This window comes from Nycticebus coucang, chromosome 14 (genome assembly GCF_027406575.1).
Source record: "Nycticebus coucang isolate mNycCou1 chromosome 14, mNycCou1.pri, whole genome shotgun sequence".
NCBI classification, from domain to species: Eukaryota; Metazoa; Chordata; class Mammalia; order Primates; family Lorisidae; genus Nycticebus; species Nycticebus coucang.
In genome coordinates, this window is record NC_069793.1 from 3,361,428 (window position 1) to 3,377,141 (window position 15,714).

The 15,714-nt window shown below is 50.4% G+C and overlaps 2 protein-coding genes across 4 annotated transcripts; one reads left to right on the forward strand and one right to left on the reverse strand.

The window, feature by feature from the left end:
• Window positions 1-341: 341 nt before the first annotated feature.
• Window positions 342-3,390, reverse strand: CCDC87 (coiled-coil domain containing 87). Its single transcript, XM_053561670.1, has one exon. It carries the CDS (start codon window positions 3,342-3,344, stop codon window positions 759-761), a length of 2,586 nt encoding a protein of 861 aa, XP_053417645.1. The 5' UTR covers window positions 3,345-3,390; the 3' UTR covers window positions 342-758.
• A 109-nt stretch (window positions 3,391-3,499) lies between these two features.
• On the forward strand, window positions 3,500-15,714 carry CCS (copper chaperone for superoxide dismutase). Of its 3 annotated transcripts, XM_053561683.1 has the most exons (9): window positions 3,587-3,649; window positions 3,968-4,040; window positions 4,137-4,254; window positions 9,628-9,765; window positions 9,978-10,155; window positions 11,652-11,712; window positions 15,038-15,115; window positions 15,189-15,292; window positions 15,442-15,714. In XM_053561683.1, exons 4-9 carry the CDS (start codon window positions 9,663-9,665, stop codon window positions 15,647-15,649), a joined length of 732 nt encoding a protein of 243 aa, XP_053417658.1. In that variant the 5' UTR covers window positions 3,587-3,649; window positions 3,968-4,040; window positions 4,137-4,254; window positions 9,628-9,662; the 3' UTR covers window positions 15,650-15,714. The 3 variants fall into 3 exon arrangements, with proteins under 3 accessions (XP_053417656.1, XP_053417657.1, XP_053417658.1); XM_053561681.1 differs by lacking the exon at window positions 4,137-4,254 and having other exon boundaries at window positions 3,500-3,649; XM_053561682.1 differs by lacking the exon at window positions 4,137-4,254 and having other exon boundaries at window positions 3,501-3,649; window positions 15,399-15,714.

The window sequence follows — 15,714 nt, forward strand, 5'->3', positions numbered from 1 at the left end:
GATGTAGACTGAACAGCTAGTGCCTAGTAGGTGCCCAATAAATATTTGCTAAATAAAAGAATGGAGAGATAAACAAACTGGTAACAGTTGTTATCTCTAGGAAAGAGAACTGAAATATTGATAGGTATGAAAAGGACACTTACTTTTCAGTACACACCTTTCTACCTTGTTAACTGGTAAAATTTTAATTAATTTTAGCCCTACCAATAGTGTGCTAGAACTGGAAGAAGAAAAAATTTGGACCAACCCCCTTCACCTGATATATGATGATCCGGGTACAGAGACGTTTGGTAACTGGCTCGAGTTTAGATGGCCAAGATTTAAACCCACATCTACTAACTCTGGAGCCCTAGCTCTTCACCATTGGGCCATAGGCCTCTGATTTAGGGCTCTGATCTGCCAATTTAATGTAATGTGACAGGAATGCTAAACTGAGTTTGTTTCTAAGATCATGGTTTGCCTCATTCTGACCTTTCCCAGTACAATGTACTCCAAGGTCACAATTCTTTTGATATACAAGATTTTGGTTGCATTATGAAAATCTTAACAAATGGGAACATTGGGCTTGGAGATTCTTTTATGAGAACTTTTACTGTTAAAACAAAGTTTTAATCTCAGTCCCTTCATAGCTGGGAGTAAAATCTTCCTAAACCTTATAGATAAAGGCACCTGTATTTCTTCTTCCAAAGTGTCAAGGGATCTGGATGAGCTGCCAGGTGTTTGGGAGTGAGGGAAAAATGTGAGGGCACTTGGGCTGATCAAAGGGTAATGGGAGTATTCCCAGGAGTTATTAACGATGGGCTGCTGGGATTCCTGAGCAGGGCTGAATGGTGGGAAGCCTTCCGGGCCCGGATCAGGTGGCAAGCCCGCCGCTGTTGCTGCAGCCAGTAGAGCATCTCCACTTTGTCATGCTTCATTTTATCCAGGTAGCGCCGCCCTTTGAAGATCACTGGCTCACCAAAAATTAACTCAATATCCTCGAGGAGGGAAACCAAAGAAGATTCCACTATGTTGAGCTTCCTATGGAGATGGTCTCGGATGTAATTCTCCTCCAGGGGGTGACCCAGGCCTGAGTGAGTCTTTTGGAAGAAACGGTTGGGGTTGGAAGCTTGCCGTTCAAACCACTCCAGTCTCCCCAGCAACATCTCCCGCAGCTGAATGGGCTTCAGGACCCGTTCCCAGGAACTCACCAAGGCAGGTAATTGTCTCAGTCGGGCATTGGAACTATACTTGATGGCCATGTCTAGCCGGTCCTGGTCAGGGATCTCAAGTATGGACCACAGCCGTTCCAGACGCTTCTGTAAGGTCAGGACTTTGTGGGGTTCTCCCAGGAGATGGGTCTTCCCAGCTCCTAGCCTGTGCTCCAACACTGTGTTCCAGTCCCACTCTCCTGGCACGAAGTCTGGCTCTTCATATTCTAGCAAGGGTGGAGGGTGCTGAATCTCTAAGGATTCTTTGGCAGGGGGCTCTATCACCACAGGAACTTCTTCTTCATACATGTGGAAGATGACATGGAGGAAATCTGTCTCATGGTTGTTGAGGTACTTTAAGTAGTCATCCATAGATAAGGTGGTGTTCCACCAGTTCATCCACGAGGCCTTGTTTGACCGCTTCTCCCAGATTTTGCTGGTTCGGGGTGATGAGAAGGAAGGACCCCTCTCAGCGTTGGCCTGTGAGGTATCCACTCTCTGTGAGTAAAGTCCAGCCAACTCAGGGTTGATGACTCGAGAGTGTTTTTCACCACTTAGAAAGGTTGAGGACAGGAAGGTTGACCAGTCTTTATCTGCTGCTTTCTCAATCAGGGGCCCCTGGTCAAAACAGAAGTGGTCTGTAGAGACACGGCTTATCAACTCCTTGTAGACTTCCCGGACACTATTGCCAACAAAGCGATCAATATCCATTTCTTCCACGACTTTGGCATCCAGTTCATCAGCCAGGTGGTTGTACAAGAGTCCAGCCGGCTCAACGTAGAAAGAATCCAAGAAGCTTCTATCAGAGAACTGCACAGCAGCTGCCTGCACCACAACCTCATTTCTTAGCTTCAAAGTAATGGTCACTGGCTGTGGTGGAAGTGGAGGGAATTTGGGAGGTTGGAGGTCCCACTTTCCACAGTCTTCTTCCTCCTGGAGGTTCTTCAACATCCTTTGCAGTTCCTGCATACGATGCCCTGCAGCTGGGCGGTAGGTCACAACCCCCAGGAGAGGGGGCAGACCTGAGTCCAGTGGTGAGTATCGAGTCCACTCCAATTTCATGACTTTCATCAACTTCTTCAGATCCTCAGCCACAATGTCCCCAGCTAGCTCTGGTTTGCTCTCAGCAGCCAAGACCAGCGGGGTTAAGGGACGAGTCGGGAGTGGAGGAAGACCCAACTCATCTGCCAGCTTCCAGCCTTCACGCAGAGAAGGCATGGACTGGCCTCTCCGGAGCTGGAAGTTGAGAGGTGTGGTGGGAAAAAGGGAAGCCTCGCTGGTGGGAGTCACAGAGGAGCTGGGTGGTGACTCAATCTGTGATGAACTAATGTCAATTTCTCTCTTCTTTCCTATGGCGGGCAGCCAGCGGAGAGGCTTTTTCCTCTTCAGCTGGGGGATGGACTTCAACTCCTTCACTGGATCCAGTCCAGGCTCACTGAGAAACTCTAATGGGCGGCTGAGTTGGACGAGGTAGTTCAGGTTGAGGCTAGAGCACGGCACTTGGGCGAAGCCAGTACTGTGAGGCCAGGGGATTGGGCATAGCTTGAAAACCCCAGCGGGGCAGACCGGACGCAGCTTATCCATGGCACCCGGGGCCTGTTCTACCTTCAGCAAGGCCAGGAAATCAGCGAGCAGGCAACGGTAGACTTCGGGACTGGTAAGGAAAAGTGTGCAGTCCCTGGCAAGGCTGGCGGTCAACCGGGTTAGGGTGGCTGATTCAGTGAAGACCCTTTTGGAGGTCGACATGGTCACCAGCAGGTGCAGGTAGCGTAGGAAGATCTGCTCACTGCTGACCAACACGTAGGACTCGAGCCTCTTCCTCAGCTTCTGGTTGGTCTTGTTGCTCAGACTGAGTTCGGCGGGAGGCTCCCGCCAGCTGCACTTTAGCTCGCTCAAGATGACCTCGATGAGACGGAGTCGACTCTCGGTAGGCACCCGCGCTGTTAGCCCGCTGCTGGCCAGCAGCTTGGACACCTGGTGGCACAGCGACGCGGCTGTCAGCCTCGCCGGAAGGAGGGACTGCAGAACCTGGTCGTCCTGCGGGCGGCGCTTTTGAGCTTCTGGGGGCGTCGACCTGGTGGTGAAGAGTGACAGCGGACGTAGCAACCGATGGTAAAACCGCTGGAGTTCAGACTCCGGCCTCTCACGCTCCATCTTGGAGCTGGCAGCCGCTGCAGTCGCCGCGCAGGAAACCAACTGGTTACTAAGGCAACCAAGGTCCCGGCGTCCCGAGGGCGCCTGCGCGAGCCTGGCCCACTCCCACCCCCAGCGGTGGGCGATGAGCGCCACACCTCGGGTGCGCACGCACCAGGAGGTGGGGCAAAGGCGGCCTCCGCGGCCCCGCCTTCCACGACGCAGCCTTGGGTGGGAATTTCTGCGCCGGAGCTGGCGGAATCCTCTGACCCGCGTCTGGATCCGCCATGGCTTCGGAGTCAGGGGATCGCGGGACTCTCTGCACGGTGAGGGTCGAGGTTTCGGGTGGCGCCTCGCCAGGCAGAGAACCTCGGCCACTGGGGAGACTGTCTTCTCGGACTGGGCACCGGGGGCGGAACCTGGGGCTACGGGGTGAAACTAGGGTGCGAAGGTAGCGGGGCCCCTGGCGTGAGTGCTGGGGGGTGATCCTGGAATGATCTTGAGTGATAAGAAGGCGCTCGTAGAGGGGTCACGTAGGGTGTGTCCCCAGGCGTTTGGGGTGGTCATAGGGAAGTTGGTGAAACAGGGTCCCTCCAAACTGGTGGTACCCAGCCCTCATGGGCCTGTCCTTACCGCTCTTGCAGCTGGAGTTCGCGGTGCAGATGACCTGTCAGAGCTGTGTGGACGTGGTGCGCAAGTCTCTGCAAGGGGTGGCAGGTAAGAGCTGTGTAAATTTTTCTGCAGACAACCCGGAGGACCCTGTAAGGAACCAAAGAAAGTTTTTTTTGTTTGTTTTTTTGTTTTTGTGACAAGGGTCTCACTCTGTAGCCTTGGGTAGAGTGCCTTGGAGTCGTCATAGCTCATAGCAACCTCAATCTCTTGTACCCAAGAAATCCGCTTGCCTCAGCCTCCCAAGCAGCTGGAACTACAGGTACCCTCCATCATTCCCGGCTAGTTTTTCTACTTTAGTAGAGATTTGGACTCACTCTTGCTCAGGCTGGTCTCAAACTCTTGAGCCCAAGGGATCCACCTGCCTTGGCCTCCCAGGGTGCTAGGATTACAGACATGAGCCACAACACCTGGCCCAGACAAATAGTTTAAGCCAACCTGATTCCCATTTTATAGACATGGAAACCCAGAGAGTGGAAGGAATGCTCTGAATTACACAGAGATCCATAGGCAGAGGCTAGAGTACAGTTTTGGAGCTTTCCTCTGCTGGCCCTATCTACCTCTCCTGCTGTCCTGAGCCTCAGGTGTCCTGGAGAGTGAGGAGCCAGGCTTGAGTGTAGCCCCTCCTACAGAGCAAGTGCCCTGGAAAACAGGCAGATCTTGCTTGGGAAACAGCGTGATCTTGACAAAGCAAACAGCAGCCTTGACCCTGTGCCATCCTAAGCAGCTTCTGGCTCTTAAAAGGCCAGCTGGTCCAGAGATGACCTGGCATAATCAGAAAGAGCTGAGAAAGCATGGTGCTGGAAACTGGCTCCCTTTGATTCTGTTAAAATGTTCATCCAGTCATTTGGCAGGTATGGACCAGACCCTGGGGGCTTTCTTGGGAGAAGAGTTCACAGGGGTATCAGGCACAGCCCCTGCACTTAGATAAAAAAGGGTATGCAAGTGTTGCCTGGGTAGCATTCAGAACACTTCATAGAACAGCAGTCCTGAGATGGAAAGAGGGTCGGGGGATAAGGGTCTGATGAAGACCGAGCCATTCCATCGAGAGTGTTCTGATCAAATTGGTTCTGAAACTGGACTCTGTAGGGTGGCAGTGTGTTTAGTGATTGGGGTGTGAGCTCTCAGGTCACTCTTGTTTGGATCAAATCCCCTTTTTGCCACTCAATGGCACTGACTTCATGCATGTTACTTTTTGTGCCTCTGTTTTCTTCTGTGTTTAAATGGAGATGATAATAGAAACTACCTGGGAGGATTGTCATGAAGAGTAAATTAGTTAATGCAGGTAAAGCATCTCAGCAAAGTCTTCGGGCTGGGCGTGGTGGCTCACACATGTTATCCTAGCACTCTGGGAGGCCGAGGTGGGTGAATTGCTTGAGCTCACAAGTTTGAGACCACCCTGAGCAAAAATGAGACCCCATCTCTACTAAAAATAGAAAAACTGAGGCAAGAGATCGCTTGAGTCCAAAAGTTGGAGGTTGCTGTAAGCTGTGACGCCATAGCACTCTACCCAGGGTGACAGCTTGAGACTTTGTCTCAAAAAAATAAAAAGAAAGAAAAGTTTTTGGCATGTATCAAGAGCCCAGTAATTCTTAGGGAATTATGAGAGGTAGGGCTTACAGGTGTTGATCTTTCTTGTTGTTGTTGCTTTTTGTTTTTGTTTTTGAGACAGAGTCTCACTATGTCGCCCTTGGTAGAGTGCTGTGGCATCACAGCTCACAGCAACCTCAAAACTCTTGGGCTTAAGCGATTCTCTTGACTCAGCCTCCCAAGTAGCTGGGCGCCCACCACAATGCCCAGCTATTTTTCTGTTGCAGTTGTCATTGTTGCTTAGCTGGCCCAGGCTGGGTTTGAACCCGCCAGCCTGGGTGTATGTGGCTGGTGCTATAGCCACTGTACTATGGGTGCTGGGCCAAGGGGACAGATCTTGAAGCTCAGCTTGCTTAGACCTGTGTATTTTGGGGTGGGGGATAAGGGTCTGATGGAAACAAAGCCATTCCACTGAGACTGTTCTGACCAAAGCTTTTCCAGAATATAGGGCTGTCTGCTTTCTTTCTTTTTTTTTTGAGACAGAGCCTCTATTTTTTTTTTTTGGTTGCAGGCGTCATTTTTGTATGTGGCTGGCACCTTAGCCGCTTGAGCCACAGGCGCCGAGCCAGGGCTGTCCACTTTCTAGAAAACATTCTTTCTGGGAGAACACACAGTTGGACTTTCTGTTGGACTCAGGAAAGTTTATACCCCTTATCAGGGCTCTTGGGCACCAGAAAAAGACTTCCGGTGACTCTGTGTTTTCTGCTCTGGGTAGCTAGAACCAGGTTTCTCATGGGCTGGGTGGGGAAGTTGTAGTTTACCAGAATGTACAGCGACAGAGTTGCCCTCTCCAGGAGGCCTGGGGCCTTTGGAAAGCCGGTTTTGCTCTCCTTGCAGGGGGAAGTGGAAGGATCTTCCAGTTCAGGTTTCATCCCTTTGAATCCTTGTCAGGAGTTGCCTGCGGCATTCTCTTTTCTCCCTACTGGGCTCTGAGCTAACCATGGGCTGTCCTGGCCACACTCTGAGGTTCACCAGCTAAACTTAATTGCTGTTTAACTGATGAACCAGGCTTCTTGGTTCAGACTCTTGTCAAGAATATAGGTGATGGGGCGATGCCTGTGGCTCAGCGGGTAGGGCGCTGGCCCCATATACCGAGGGTGGCAGGTTAGAAAAAAATAGCTGGGCGTTGTGGTGGGTGCCTGTAGTCCCAGCTACTTGGGAGGCTGAGGCAAGAGAATTGCTTAGGCCCAGGAGTTGGAGGTTGCTGTGAGCTGTGATGCCACCGAGGGCAACAAAGTGAGACTCTGTTTCTAAAAAAAGAATCTAAGCAGTGCTAGTCATTTTGGCTTGTGCCTGGAATCCTAGCCCTCTGGATTGTCTGCGCTCACCCAGTCTCTACTAAAAATAGAAAAACCAGCCAGGTGTTGTAGTGGGCGATTGTAGTCCTGGCTACCAGGGAGGTTGAGGCAAAAGGATCACTTGAGTCCAAGGGTTTGAGGTTGGTGTGAGCTATGATGCCATGGCACTCTACCCATAGTGAGACTCTGTCTCCAACAACAACAAAGAAAAGCAGGTGGTACATAATTACAAGGAGTTTCCCCTTGGGACCCTCCCACTTCAAGAGAAGATAATCAGCTCTCCTTGGGAGACGCCAGGATCTAGGAACTCACCTATGCTGAGGCCAGTCCCTCAGGAAGTCTCATCTGCTGTGTGTCCAGAACATACTCAGGCCTCCACACTAATCCAAGCCACCTCTCCCTGACCCATACAAGAACCTCATCTGTCGGTTTCCTGTGGCCTCTTTTGCACTTGCCCTCCAGAGTGGTTTTTAAAATCATACGTCAGGTAGTGTGGTGTGGGAAGTTACACGAGACTCTCCGTGAGCATGTGTGAGGCTCATCCTATAGGCTGGTGTACACAGGGCTGCCTTCAGGGCTTTCAAGAGCAATGAGGACTCCACAGGCACTTTTTTGACACACTGACTTTTGAAGGTGATCCTTGTTGACCACATGGAACTCCTGCCTTCACAGAGCCGGCTGTCTAGGGTGTAAAACAGAGGAGTTCCTTGAGAGAAGTGGGAGCTACTACAGGATGACAAGGGGTATGGTCCTTACCAGCATGGGGGCTAGGGCCATCGTGCTAGGATGAGCAGAACATCTGGGTTAAGTGCTTGGGCTCAGGATCTAGGCTGCCTGGAGTGAATTCCAGTTCTACAACTTATTGCAACGGGACTTTGAGCACGTTCTTTAATTGCTCTGTGCATCAGTTTTTATCTGTAAAATAGAGAAAGTAGTACCTACCTCACAAGGTTACTATGAGTATCATGTAAGTTAATCCAGGCTGGCTCATAGTGCATGTCTCATAAGTGTTGGCTCCTGCTGAAGGCAAGCACCCCTCCCCATTCTTACTGTGTGTATCACATACTGAGTATAATTCACATACCACAGCATTTACCCATATAAGGTGGACAATTCAAGTGTTTTTAGTATATTTACTGAGTTATGCGACCATCTTTCCACTGTCAGTTTTACATTTCTTTTTTTTTTCTTTTTTTGTAGAGACAGAATCTTAGTTTATCGCCCTCTGTAGAATGCCGTGGTGTCACACAGCTCATAGCAACCCCCAACTCCTGGGTTTAAGTGATTCTCTTGCCTCAGCCTCCCGAGTAGCTGGGACTACAGGTGCCAGCCACAACGCCCGGCTATTTTTTTGTTGGAGTTTGGCTGGGGCCGGGTTTGAACCTGCCACCCCAGCATATGGGGCTGACACCCTACCCATTGAGCCACAGGTGCCACCCTCAGTTTTACATTTTTATCACTTCATAAAGTAATTCAGTATCTATTAGCTTTCACCTTCCTATTTTCCCACCTCCATTCTATAATCAATTTTCTGTCTCTATAAATTTATCTATTCTGGACATTTCATATAAATGGTATCATGGAATACAGGTGGTCTTTGTAGCATAACATTTCAAGGCTCAAAGTCCAAGCTGCTGTGTTTATCAGTGCTATGTTCCTCTTTGTTGCTATTCAGCAACACATAATAGCACATATAGCACATTTTGTTTATCTGTTCATCAGTTTTGGGCATTCAGGCTGTTTTTACCTTTTGGCTATTGTGAATAACACTATGGATAGCCCCCTTTTTTTTCTATGTTTTATATAGCCTCCCCTTTTATTTTTGGAGAGACAGAGTCTCACTTTATTGCCCACGGTAGAGTGCCCTGGTGTCAGACAGCTCACAGCAACCTCTGGTTCCTGGGCTTAGGCGATTCTCTTGCCTCAGCCTCCCAAATAGCTGGGATTACAGGCGTCCACCACAACACCTAGCTATTTTTTTGTTGCAGTTTGGCCGGGGCCGGGTTTGAACCCGCCACCCTCAGTATATGGGGCCAGTGCCCTACTCACTGAGCCACGGGCACTGCCCAAGCCCCCCGTTTTTTTCTGTGTTTTCTATGTTGCCCAGGCTGGTCTTGAACTTGCAGCCACAAGTGATCCTCCCACCTCAGCCTCCTAAAGTGTTGAGATTACGGGCATGAGCTACCATGCCCAGCCTGGATAGTTCACTTTAATAAAAACTTTTTTTTTTTTTTTTTTTTTTTTTTTAGACAGAGCTTCAAGCTGTCGCCCTGGGTAGAGTGTTGTGGCATCACAGCTCACAGCAACCTCCAACTCCCGGGCTCAAGTGATTCTCCTGCCTCCGCCTCCCAAGTAGCTGGGACTACAGGCACCCGCCACAACGCCCGGCTATTTTTATGTTGCAGTTTGGCCGGGGCTGGGTTTGAACCCACCACCCTCGGCATATGGGGCCAGCACCCTACTCACTGAGCCACACCGCCCCATAAAAATATTTTTTAAAGATGCCTGGCATGTAGTAAGAACTTATAAAAGTCCTGGGGGCAAAGTGACTTTGTTGCCACTTGATATGTAAGGCAACAGAGTGCTTAAGAGGCTTACTCAAGGTTTTGTGCCTAGAAGGCAGCTTCCATGCTGTCCTCTGGCCATGGGGAATTTGGTGGAAATGGAAATGGGGTATTGCCATCTGTTTTTTTCCTGCTGCCAGTACAAGGTGTCAGCCCCCTTCTGCCTTCTGCCTTCTCTTCCAGGTGTCCAGGGTGTCGATATACATTTGGAGAACCAGATGGTCCTGGTGCAGACTAGTCTGCCCAGCCAGAAGGTGCAGGCCCTCTTGGAAGGCACAGGGCGGCAGGCAGTACTCAAGGGCATGGGTGGCAGCCAATTATGTGAGTGACCACTGTGACCTAGGCTTTGACCTTTCTGAGAGGGAGATGACGAAAACTGGTATAAACCTAACCATGGGATTCTTGGCCTCTGGGTTGGAATGGCTTTGGGGAAGGCATAGAAGTTCTGTGAGACCCTCTCCATGCCCTTTCCAAGCTGATAAAAGGGTAGGTGGGGGAGCGACAAGCCAGCCTAAGTGTCTAATACCTTGCAGATAATCTTGGGGCAGCAGTGGCCATTCTAGGGGGGCCTGGCACCGTGCAGGGAGTAGTGCGCTTCCTACAGCTGACCCCTGAGCGCTGTCTCATCGAGGGCACCATTGATGGCTTGGAGCCTGGGCTGCACGGACTCCACGTCCATCAGTATGGGGACCTCACACAGAACTGCAACAGGTACGTTGTCGGAACTCTACTTTGGAGCATCCTCAGCCTCACATTTTCCCCCTTGGTTCTTACAAGTATTCTGTGAGGCCCATATACACAGGCCCAATCTGCAGATGAGGAAACTGAGGCTCAAAGAAATGAAATGACTTGCCAAAAGCCCAGAGCATGTAAAAGGTAGACTTGGGATCTGAATTAAGATCATTGGAGGTGGAGGCAAGAGAATCGCTTAAGCCCAAGAGTTGGAGGTTGCGGTGAGCTATGACGCGATGGCACTCTACCCAGGGCAACATGGTGAGACTGTCTCATAAAAAAAAAAAAAAAATCTGACCTTGAGGCCAGGTGCAATAGTTCACACCTATAATCCCAGCTCTCTGAGAGTCCGAGGAGGGTATATTGCCTAAGCTCAGGAGTTTAAGACCAGCCTAAGCAAGAATGAGACATCATCTCTATTAAAAATAGAAAAACTGGGCTAGACACCTATACCTCAGCAGCTAGCCCAGCAGGGGTCCTCAAACTTTTTAAGCAGGGGGCCAGTTCACTGTCCCTTAGACCGTTGGAGGGCCAGACTATAGTTTAAAAAAAAAAACTATGAACAAATTCCTATGCACACTGCACATATCTTATTTTGAAGTAAAACAAAACAGGAACAAATACAATCACAACTCTGCATGTGGTCTGCGGGCCGTAGTCTGAGGACCCCTGACTAGGGCATCAGCCACATATACTGGAGCTGCCAGGTTCAAACCCAACCTAGGCCTGCCAAACAACAGTGACAACTACAACCAAAAAGTAAATAGCTGGGCGTTGTGGCCGGTGCCTGTAGTCCCAGCTACTTGGGAGGCTAAGGCAAGAGAATCACTTAGGCCCAAGAGTTTGAGGTTGCTGTGAGTTGTGATGTTACAGCACTCTACTGAGGGCAACATAATGAGACTCTGTCTCAAAAAAAAAAAAGGAAAAACTGGCCAGGCACCCAAGAGTTTGAGGTTGCTGTGAGCTGTGACACCACGGCACTAGCCCAAGCACTGTAGCTTGGGCATCAGAGAGACGCTATCTCTTAAGAAAGAAAAAGAGGGCGGCGCCTGCGCCTGCACCTCAAAGGGGTAGGGCGCCGGCCCCATATGCCGGAGGTGGTGGGTTCAAACCCAGCCCTGGCAAAAAAAAAAACTGCAAAAAAAAAAAAGAAAAAGAAAGATCTGACCTTGAAGATCCTGCTTGGAACCACCTCACTGCCTCTGAGACAGAAGGGGAGACCTAGGAAGAGGGAGAGAAGGGTTCCCGTGCTATGTTTTTTGTTGTGCTGAGGGGTAATGAGCTGTTTACTCATCTGTGCCTCCCCTAGACCAGCAGCTTATTGAGGAAAGGACCTAAGTCTGGTGCCTTCTACCTAAACCCCAGCACAGAGTAGGCCTGTTTGTTGAATGAATGAATGAAACAAATGTAGAGAAGAGGGCAGACCACCTGTCTGTAAGCTACTTTACTGCTCACCTGCTACTTTTCTTTCTTAGCTGTGGGGACCACTTTAACCCTGATGGAGCATCTCATGGGGGCCCTCAGGACTCTGATCGGGTAAGTGTTGGTCTGGGCTTGTGCTCAGGCTGAGAAAGAACCTTCAGCTTCAGAGGCAGAGCGGGGAGCTCTCAGGCCTTACAGTGTGATTCTTTTTTGGTGAGGTCCTGTCCTCCCACTTTATTTTGTTTAGTTTGGGATCATTTATTGACATTTTCTATGATCAAGAGCTGAGGCCGCCAAGGAGCTCACTGTGCATTTGGGGAGGTTGCTGAATTCTGAGGGGCAGCAAGGTCACCCTTGCAGGAGCACCTGGGAGCCCGCAATATGAGCCTGCTCCAGCCTGAGGGGCAGTGAGAGAAAGCTTCCTGGAGAAGGCAAAAGTGTGGAAGTTGGAAGTTTTACCTAAACTGGAAGGCTAGGCATGGTGGCTCACACCTGTAATCCTAGTAGTCTGGAGGCTAAGGCAGGTGGATTGCCTTAACTCACAGGTTTGAGACCAGCCTGAGCCAGAGCAAGACCCCATCTCTAAAAACAGCCAGACGTTGTGGTGGGCGCCTATAGTCCCAGCTACTTGAGAGGCTGAGGCAAGAGAATCATTTGAGCCCAAAAGTTTGAGGTTGCTGTGAGCTGCGATCTACTGGGGGCGACATAGTGAGACTGTCTCAAAATTCCTGTCAGAGACAGGCCTGCGGGATTTGCAATTGAACCTGCTTTATTTTTGTCAAAGTGTAGATTAGCTAACGTTAGAGCAGTGTTAAAGACCAGTTATCACTAAACTGAAACCCTTGTTGCTGTCTTCTGAGCATCCTCCTTGCTGTCTTCTGAGGGGTTTGGGAGGTGAATGGAGGATGCCTTTCCTCCCTGTGATTTGGTATTTCTTACTGCCCTGCCACACACCTGATGTCCTTTCCTCAGTGTAGATACAGTCCCAGAGCAGGTTCTGCCTCCTAATCCTGGGAAACTTCTGGCTTCTCTTTAGGTCCTCCCAGAACTCAAGACTGTTGCGCAATTCATGTAACTGATTTTGTTGACTTTTGACACCTGTCACATGTCTAATGGTCAGAGGTTTTGCCACCCCACCCTAGAAAAGTGATAGATGTCTCTATCAGCAGAGGGCTGGGCTTGTGCTCCGCATATTAGTGATCAATGGCGGCAAATCAGATGCCTCCACAATCAACAATCTAAAACTACAAACCTGTATTATCTCATTGTGGCTCTGGGGCAGGAGTCTGGTTGCTGCTGAGCTGAGTGCCTGTCCCTCAGAGTCACACAGCGCTGCAGTCATCACAGGGCTGGTTGGGGGAGGATCTGCTCCCAAGCTTGCTGGTGCTGCTGCCGGCACTTCCACGTCTTCCTGGCTGTTGGCCAGGGATCAGTCCTTTGCCATGTGGGCCTCTCCCTTGGGCATCATAGCAGCTGGGTCCCCTCAGAGCAGGTGAGTGAGGGTGAGGATGTTTAAGACTGAAGCCACATTCTTTTTGTAACACTAGGTCCAGCCCACACTCAAGGTGGGTAACTTGTACAAGCGAGGTATAATAGAGGCTGTTTGCCTCATTGAGCATTGAAAGATGATGGGCTGGAACTGGGTTGGGGGGTAGAGAGATAAGAGTGGTCAGGCCCAGCTGAGGACACCTCCTAGGTAAGTCCTCGGGGCGTGAAATGGAAAGGAGTGTTCCTGTAGGGAAGAGACTACCTGTGATCTGTGTTTTCACCCTGGGCTCCACCTGGAGCAGGCACTTGAGTTGCACCTGAGCCCTTGATATAGATGAGGAATAACTGAGTAAGAGCCCAGAGCACAAGGCCACCATGAGGACAGCCAATTTCCTTTTGGGTTTTCATGCCTGTTTTTCCCACACGGAAAAGAATTCAATGTGGCAATTTACACTGAAGCCTGCTTGTTCTTTGCAAGTTTCCTAACTGATCTCTAAGCCTCCTTCCCTCTCTCTCTATCCCCCCTCTAGTCCTTCCTCTTCATATTCTGTACTAGAGGGACTGCTCTGAAGCACAGCGCAACCATGCCCTGCCCCAGCCTGAAACCCGTTGGCTCCCCATTGCTTGAGCATACAGGCTGGACCCAGCTTCTTGGTGTGACATTTAAGGCTTCCCCTGGCCCCTTGCAACTTGCCTGTGTGCTGAGAGGAGGGACTGGAAAGGCTGCCTCTCCCTGACACCATACTCAGTTGTGTCTCCAAGGCTGTTCTCTTAGCTCAACCCCCAGTCATTCTTCAAGGCCTCCTGGGTGTAACAAAAAGTATCAGGTGCAAGCAGCAGATGTCCCTCTGGAAAACAAGATAAAGCAGAAGTGGTGCTGCCTGCTGCTCATCAGCACTGTCACACAGTGAAATGCTTTGTTCAGTGAGGTCACAGGGACCACCCCACACAGGCACTTGTTACTGCCCAGACTGTTAGATTGGACAATGTATTTGCATAGATGTGGGTTTCTGTGGCTCACCAGTAAGGTGTTTGGATTATTCTCACCCTGTGTTTCATCATCGCTGGTCTGTTCTATATATGGCTTCCCACCATGTCATGTGTCCCTTGAGAGTGGTGACATACATATTCCTCCCCATGTCTACAGAGTGTGTCTGACTTTTTTTTTTTTTGAGACAGAGTCTCACTATATTGCCCCCAGTAGAGTGCCTTGGTTTCACAGCTCACAGCAACCTCAAACTCTTGGGCTTAAGCAATTCTCTTGCCTCAGCCTCCCAAGTAGCTGGGACTACAGGCACCTGCCACAATGCCTATTTTTTTTGTTGCAGCTGTTGTCGTTTAACTGGCCTGGGCCAGGTTCGAACCCGCCAGTCTCGGTGCATGTGGCTGGTTCCATAACCACTGTCCTATGGGTGACGAGCCTTGTCTGACATTTTTTATTACCTTCAAGGGAGAAGGTGGCCAGAGCCAGCTTCTGGGTAGCAAGGCAGGCCCTTTGCCCCTTGTGTTTCTTCTCTTGGTTCCTTGAGGCAAGGGATCAGGAAAATGATGCTGGATGCCTTTGACAGGGGGCCAGGCCTAGTGAGTGTAAGCTCGTGGGAACTGAAGCAGCCCAGGGCTCACAGACGGACAGGAGGGTGCAGAAATGTGCACACTGGAAGCTGGGAAGCAAGTGGGCAGCAACTCCAGCAGGAAGGATCACACAGGAGGGGGACTTTCCAGCACATTGTCTGTCATTCAATCTAGGATTTCAGGCCCAGGGAGGGACTGTCCTGTTGCCTTCCTTGAGTCCTGGATGGTCCCTTGATCCTATAAGACTGTACCCATAAGAGGAAATTGGTACTTTTGGGAAGTGGAAAGAGGCATCAGATACTGGGAAGTCCAAAGATAGCAGCTTTGCTGCCACATGACTTTCTCCCAACCCCCACTCGTTCTCTGGGTCTCATTCCAGCATCGTGGAGACCTGGGCAATGTCCATGCTGATGCTGACGGTCGTGCCATCTTCAGGATAGAGGATGAGCAGCTGAAGGTAGATGGAAAAGAAGGTGGGGACCCTTCCTAATGGGGGGTTCATAATCTGAGGCTGTTGTCTCCCCTCAAAGGTGTGGGATGTGATTGGCCGCAGTCTGGTTATCGATGAGGGAGAAGATGACCTGGGCCAGAGTGACCATCCCTTGTCCAAGATCACGGGGAATTCTGGGGAGAGGTGAGCTCTGTAGCCTGTAGTGGGAGGCTGTGCTCTGCCAGCAGTGCAACTGGAGCCCTGGAGGGGCTCAACACGTACCCACCCTTGACCACATGTTCTAATGCAGGCTGGCCTGTGGCATCATCGCACGCTCTGCTGGCCTTTTCCAGAATCCCAAGCAGATCTGCACCTGCGATGGCCTCACCATTTGGGAGGAGCGAGGCCGGCCTATTGCTGGCAAGGGCCGAAAAGACTCATCACAGCCCCCTGCCCACCTTTGAGCATGGCCTTACCCTGGTTACTGTCTTTCCAGCCAAGCAAATTCCACTTCCAGAGGTGTCAGTGGAAATCTTTGTTGCCCAGTCCTTGGAGAATTAGGTACAGGATACATAGTGGTTGCTGCAATGTTCCCTCAGCAAATTAAAGTTTATTTTCATATGGAA